The sequence below is a fragment of the Ptychodera flava genome, chromosome 20 (genome assembly GCF_041260155.1).
Source record: "Ptychodera flava strain L36383 chromosome 20, AS_Pfla_20210202, whole genome shotgun sequence".
Classification (NCBI taxonomy): domain Eukaryota; kingdom Metazoa; phylum Hemichordata; class Enteropneusta; family Ptychoderidae; genus Ptychodera; species Ptychodera flava.
In genome coordinates, this window is record NC_091947.1 from 27,462,526 (window position 1) to 27,470,164 (window position 7,639).

At 38.0% G+C, this 7,639-nt stretch overlaps 1 protein-coding gene across 1 annotated transcript; it reads left to right on the forward strand.

Annotated features, from left to right (window-relative positions):
- Positions 1-1,043: 1,043 nt before the first annotated feature.
- On the forward strand, positions 1,044-7,151 carry LOC139120471 (uncharacterized). The gene is made up of 5 exons (XM_070684925.1): positions 1,044-1,397; positions 2,598-2,704; positions 3,973-4,139; positions 4,609-4,726; positions 6,065-7,151. Exons 1-5 carry the CDS (start codon positions 1,223-1,225, stop codon positions 6,446-6,448), a joined length of 951 nt encoding a protein of 316 aa, XP_070541026.1. The 5' UTR covers positions 1,044-1,222; the 3' UTR covers positions 6,449-7,151.
- The last annotated feature ends 488 nt before the right edge of the window (positions 7,152-7,639 follow it).

Genomic DNA, 7,639 nt, shown 5'->3' on the forward strand with positions numbered 1-7,639 from the left:
GTGCAAGTGAAATTATATATATATATATATATATATATATATATATATATATATATATATAGATAGATAGATAGATAGATAGATAGATAGATAGATAGATAGATAGATGAAGCATCTTCACAATCGCTAGGAAGCATATCACTTAGGTGCTCCCATCCATCGATGCATACAAGAATCAGGAATGGGCATATGAGCCTGGCATTGCCAGTGGCAGTGTGGTATACACTTCTCTCTGTGTATACCACACTGACAATTCCACCCTTGCTTCAAATATTCCATGAAAAGTTCCCCTACATGAAAGTGGTTTTCTATGAAGGAATACACCTTTTCCCAGTAAGCTGACCCTGGAACTGCACTCCTGGATTGAAAACTTGTTCGCGTGGCATATTCATGTATGTAGGCAGAGTTACTGAAGAAAAACAGGTCTTCCTCCGTCTGTGAAACATGTGCCTTGATAAATTCACGTAAAACAGGTGCACTTCAATTATTCTGCAGACTTCATCAGCAACTATCCATGCATTTCTTTGCATTCTATCCTTCTCATGGCTTTCATAGTCAACAACACTCATATTTGCTATTTCCTCCTCACTCATACCTTCAAATCTCTTTATCTTTTCCCAGTGGATAGTACTTCCATCCACAACAGTGACTGTCTGATTTGTTATCTGACGAGTCATAACATGACTTTCAAATACATGCACATTAAAGCTAGCCTGTCTGTTACTACATTTTAAAGATTCAGATTGCCTTACACATTCGGCACAAACAACTTTTGGTGAGTGGTGTGGCCACGTGTCTGATACTGAGACTTGGGCTTGCCATGAATCACGTTAGAGAAATAATTTATGTTCAACTGTTAAAATTGTTAAAATCGGTGACCCCCTAAACGTTTCTAAAAATAAAGGTGACCTCCCTTTTCTATTCCGAAATTTACGTGACCTCCCCCGATTTTGCAGGCCCCCCATACAAATTGAACGGCCCCTTATCTCCTACCGTGCCGTGTCCCGCCCCGCCCCTTACCACAAAGGATTCTGGGTACCCGCGACATTCAAGATGGCTTCTGACTGTCAACATGAAGGAGCAGTGAATCAAAGCAGAGTCCCTCCACCCACCGGTGAGTGGAGGGACTGTGATCAAAAGATACGACTGGGAGACCGAGCAGACACTCGTGAATTTACGTTTTGAGTATTTTCCCTTCAACTTTGCTGTAGCTTACGATACTATGCATTTCATTCGCGGCGTCCTCTGCAAATGGTTGACTTCGGACAAATCCGACCTGAAGCGAGTATTTGACAAGCGTGACAACGACGATTGCTCACTTCTGAATGCTGGATTAGTTTACGCTGCTGCCGGGAATGACCAAGGAATACCTGCGATCGTATCACAAATTGTTTCAAGTGAGTCATATATAGAACACGTACATGACAATGTGACACCTCCACCGCTTACATTGCCATGGAAATGGAGCGATTGTAAGTGCCACGGTGAGTGTGTCGTACGCTGGCTGCAGTGACAACAGCCGGACACTCTCGCCATACTCATAGGGTTACAGTGACAGTAGGTCGAGGGTTTGCCTTGGATTGTGGTTCCGCGCAAACCAATAACACACACACATATGTGTTGTGTTTGTGTTTTGCTTGAACCATAGACTCTGCAAGAAACTGAGGTTCTATGATGCACAGTTTAGTTTAGGATAGTTTGTACACATGTTTCTGTTGATTCCAAGAAGTACTCTACTTTCACCAGTAGATCTTTGGATGAAGGATCTGTACAAGAACACTATGAAGGATGTTGGCCGTTAATAGTGATAGCAGTGTTACAGCCAGGAATTTTAAACCAGGGGACACTCTAACCCCAACTGTTTACTTTTGGGGACACTTTGTACAGTTTGGGGACAACATGTGTCAGTTGTTAATCACATTTTGTATTATATCGCTAGAAATTAGTTTCACAAAAAATTAAGCTACCAAGGACTGCATCACTATGCTTGCCATTTTAGGAAAATTATGTAGCAGCTAGTATACCGTATCTGTTGCCAATCAGAGAGCTGGTCGGACTACACGCCAGGTTATAATGTTAAGTGCAGCGTTTTAATTACTTCTAATCACCGTGTTGAACGTATGAAAATATAAGCCTCAAATAATCATGCAAAACAAAGAGTTATTGTCAGTATCAGATAAATATTCTAGCAGACACACCCAACACGGTCGCATTCGTGAGTGCACACGAGGTGACCCTCTGGCTCAGTATGCGAGAATGCGGCACAACAGGTTCGGTTTTGGGACATTGTTGCAAGGGCGCATCCTGGCCTGCAGCACTGTGATTCAGAATATGAAACATCAAATGGTGAATGGAATGGTTTTACTGTGGAATAAAGAGGTAAACTTGAGAGATCACCTGATGGTGGCATGTACACAAACAAACCCATGTGTGCAAAGGCATAGGAAAATAAATATATTTCTGTGAGTATTTGTGCACATGGTTTTGTTTGCTCTAGGATCAATTTAAATTCTGGTTTTTAATGTAGATCTGTTGCTCACCCCATGGTACACAATGATACTCAAATATATTTCTTTTGATTCATTCATCTTATACAGAAAAACTAGAAGTACAAGAAGACCGTTTTCTCCAGTTTCTGACTGAATTCAACAGCAAATATGACTTGGAGAAAGACGATAGTAAAACAACCCTGACAGCAATTGAGGTAAGTGAAAAATGTCAGTGTATTCCTGCATTATGAAAGTAATTTCATAATGAAAAGAACATCTTATCATTCTGTCCAGCATCTACATTTATGGTTGTGAATACAAACGATGTCATTATTTCTCATTCATTGTGTCTAAGATTCTATGAATGAGGTAAGATATCAGAATCTTACATCTGAGCATAAGAAAGATATAAATATCTGTAAGCCATCTAACACACAAGATTTCTTAACTTCTTGAGTCATGTATTTCTGCACATTTGGATTGAGCACAATGAACAATGAATTAAAATTATCAGCAGCCCACGGAGAACACAGTACAATAAATTACCCACAATACTCTTTGATTTGTATCCTTGAAGGTTACTTTTCTAGAAACTTTTTCAGTTTGCATGTAAGCACTAGTGTGCAGCATCAGAATAATTTTTAAATAATATCTAGTAAAAGTACGTTTAGATATTCAGTGAAAGTTTTGAAAATAACCACTAAACAACCACAAAAGTCACATTCTGCAGGTACTACAAATGCCATACTTTTTAGGCAGCAAGTTATGACGAACTGAAGGGTCATTCTCTGAGAAAAACTTAGCATGCCATTTCTTTTTGTCACTTCCATTGCAAAAAAAACGATATTCTTTTGTTTCATAAAACAGGTGCAACTAGTCTCCCTACTTTCCATCACATTATTCTGTATGGCTGAGGACACATCTCTGGCAATTTCACAAAAATGCTATCTCCTCTCTCAATTATGCATAATTTTCCAAATTATTAAAATGAATTGAGAATTGAGATGAATGGTGTGCATAAAAGTACGTTATCAAAATTTTTGATAAATAGTCTGTCAATTTGTCTACACATGGGAGACATAGTAGACTTCACTTGGGTATCTCCGAGGGATACAAATCGCAATGAATTATGGGAAATCTACAGTACTGTGGAGAATACCCTTTAATTAAAGGCCAATCAAACTGAGTTCAGGGACACACACAGATTGAAATGTTTCAGGGCTACATGATGCAATATGAATAGTTTGCAGACAACACGACTAAATTGTCAGTTTTGTTGTTTGCATAATGCATCTTTCTGTGGACAAAACTGTCAAAAATATACTATCGGTGCCATCTTTCAGGTAAGTCTTTTTTCTCAGAGTTTCTCAGAAATTTGAAGAGAGAATTCATCCACAGAGTTAAGGGCGTCATTGCAATAGTCACATCATTTTGTGTGGGGGTAATTTGTGTAACCATCATCTCCTACTCATTTCTCCCTCAGAAATATGGAAAAGAAGGACACGTCAATCATGCAGCCACAATGATGACTTGGGTCCAGATTTGCAGTGAACATGCGATGGGTAGATTCCAGGCGACGTATATGGATGATTTGCTGCATGCCTCGTTGATCTCTGCATCAGCTGAAGCCAGATGTCCTGTCAGTGTACGGTACTGTATCTATCAATTACGGCCCATGATCCATCCTATATGGGCAAGCAATCCCACTTCCAATAGATTACTAAGAGATGTCCTAGCATAAACTCTCACCTAAAGACACCCATCTTGTCTTTAAATGTCAATCAGCTTTAGAAAATGGTGATGCACTAGTCAAAGAACATCCACGCAACATTCATCCACTGTAGTTCATTAATCATGTCAGCATTTTTTTTTGTACTGTGTATAAAATTCACTGTTGTATATCTCTACAATGTGCATGGTATGATAACCGTGTACTTTTTATTATTCAAAGTTAATTATCACAGAAATTGGTAAAAACTACTCAATTACTCGCAAACATCAATATTTTCTATAAGATCAATCATACATGGTGTTGACTTTTCCACTAACTTGTATAACAGACTTCAACAATGCCTGTCAAGGGTGTGTGAGACTTTTATCATTTTACTCTCTGATGCAGGGAAGGAAAGTCAACATCTCGTGACATCTCTGTGTCTGGACAGATCATCAGAGTAGAGAGTAACATTGAAGTAACTGGAATCAACGGTACAATTCTACAACTCATCGTATCATCACAGGTATGCAGAATTATTCAAAGCCAAAGATTTTTGTTACTTTAAACATCACATACTTCTTTAAATGATTAAAGTTGTTGAGATGTTTTACAGAAGTTGTTGCTAAAAGTTACAAGGCGAGTCTCTTCAATAACATTTTGTTTCATTATCAGATTCTGAAGTTGTTTGTAGCACTATGGTGACTGTGATGTTTGATGATGGGTCTTGTATCAAAAGTTTTGTCAAGCTGTAGTTTACAGACACAATATTGAACATAACATGACAATTTATTATTTGGTACACTTCTTTCTTCATCAAGAGTGTCATTACAGTTAAAATCCAATGAAAAACAGTTCTGACATCTAATTCAACTTGGATCTACTAGAATAAAATTTATCTCTTCTCCCTGGAACGGCTTAACTGATGTATGGAAATGTTATCTTGTCCTTTTGAAGGTGACCTGGCAATAGAAAATCGCATATATTTGATGACAAAACCCAATATCAGGGATTTATTTCCACATTTTACAACTGTACAGTCTTTTATTCTAATAAAATATTTACTATGTCAGAGTTGATATGTTTTGACATTAAGGTAGTATGCGCCTTGAAATTGAAAGACTTAAAACTTTTGCCCAAACTTTCCTTAAGGAATCTTTCAACCATTCTCTTTAAAAATCAAGAATAAAAATCGGGCATTGCCATGCAGAGAAACAAATAAACAAAGATTTCCCGATATTTAAAATTCAAAATGGCTGCCATCCCTGTGTCAACTCTGTGGAGAAAACAAAATTTTCGAATTTTGAAAAACTACACCAATGAAAAGTTTTCTTACATCAGGAGCTTTAAAATGAACCCCCGCAAATGGTATATCAGAAAAGAAGTGTAAAAGTTTGAGAGTCTGAATATCTGTCCCTGAGGCGTGTTTGACCTTAAGTTTTGCCTGTTTGGCGTTTTGTTTCGAATTCGGTTGTTTTGTTCTTCATACATGCTGATGTAGTATGAAAGAAATACCAGAAGCTGACAGAATATCTAGTCACCACCACATACATACAGAAGGGCTACAGCAAACACTGATTTCTGGCGGTACCTGCCAGTGCAAATGCTGGAATATCTGCTTTTACACACAACAACCCTTGACCTGAACTACAGTCTAGCTGTAAAAGACATATCATTTGATTCATCTGCATTACTTTGAGTACATGGTTGATTTTAAATGGCCTTTGACAATTTTTCAACAGGTAGCAAATTTCCTTTTTTTTGTTTTCACAGAGTGAGACACAAGCAGCAAAATGGTTAGATTTTAAAAGCACTTCACTTTTTTTTTTCATATTCTTAGCAAATTTCATTTTTTCTTGTACAGAATGAGACACCAGTAAAAGGAAAAGGTGACATTAAATATGATTTTCCAAAGATAGTAGCTGCATCACTTGCTGTGGCTGGAGAGAGTCCTTTCAGCAATGAGTACTACAGGACAGTGTACCAGTTACTGATTCATGGTACAGCGCCACCAGTAGGTGAAAGAGGTTGTACAAATGAAGTGGATGTTTTCCTGATCAGATCTCACATCTCACAGGCCACGCTGGATTGCATGTCTCTGAATTCAAGCCCAGATTGCCTTCAGACGTCTGTTGTGCTTTATGAAAGGATTCCATGCATTAATATTTACAGTGCAAGTTTTATAGCAACTGTATACCATGGCTGCAAAGCTGTGCTTTTATTGTCTAAATGTATCAAAATGGATTGAAAGCTCAGATTACAGCTTTTAGGAAATGTTCAAGAAGATTTACATATTCCAAGCCAGAATATTATGAACACTTCCTTTGGAAAAGGTCATTTTGTGCCCTTTGCCTCAGTATGGATATTTGCTTTCATTGCGGATCTGGAAGTATCCAAAATGAAACTAAGGTACAGCTTTGCCTTTTACACTGGTATGATAAATGCAACCGGGTTGGTCCCTACATCAAGAATGCTGGTAGCAAACTGAAAAATATAAAATGTTTCTGCAGCAGGAACTTACCATAGGTTTAAAATACAGGTGGGTAGAGTGGATACGTGTCAAGCTGAAGCTCTTTTCGAGTTGATAGAAGTCTGCATTTTTTCATGTTTTTGAATGAAACTGTGATTGTTATTGACAATATATCATGCTGAAATCTTTTTACAACAATTTCTTCATACAAAAGGATACTTTGCGTCCTATATATTTACATTTAGTCGTAATTAAATTTGTCTAGGAGTAGCACCATGTTTATAAGCTCCATGCTAGTGCCAAATACATCAGAGATTTTGCCTCAGTGCAAGAGACTAGTGACAACTGTGGCATATTGAGTTATGATATATAGGTAGGTTATAGTTTTTGCGAGACAGAACTATCAGGCTTTTGAAGAGGTAGTGATACACAGATTTCATGGTGTGATCAACTTTCAATGTTTATGATGCTTTTGAATGTTATTTTGCCTGCCTCTCGCATTTTTGTCAGTGATGTGAGAATGTGAGAGTCAGTTCTGAGTGGAGTGACTGAACCTTTTTAGCTTTGTCTGGCCAGTTAAACTGATTCATTACTTGAAGAAAGTTAGTTGCATGTTCCAGGCTTCTGCACTGCTTCACCCAACTGTGTTATAAAGCATCTCTGAAAAAATTTGCAGACCTGTGGATAACTGTGACTGTTAACGATGGTGCAAAGGCCATGCCATGATAACGCACTGAAACGAAACTTACCGGGAACAGCGCCCTCCCCCGAGAAAAAGGACTCAGAAAATTACAGAGCAAATTAAGTTTTCACGTTCTTGTTTTTGAGACAAATAGAAAACGTCATTTCTCCCACATAGTTGTCAAAGACAATGGCTATCATCTTTATATCAGTCAATTTGATATCATGTGCTTCTCTAAAAGCACGCAATGTGGGCATCATCTGATCTTTACTCTAAAGAAATAGCTG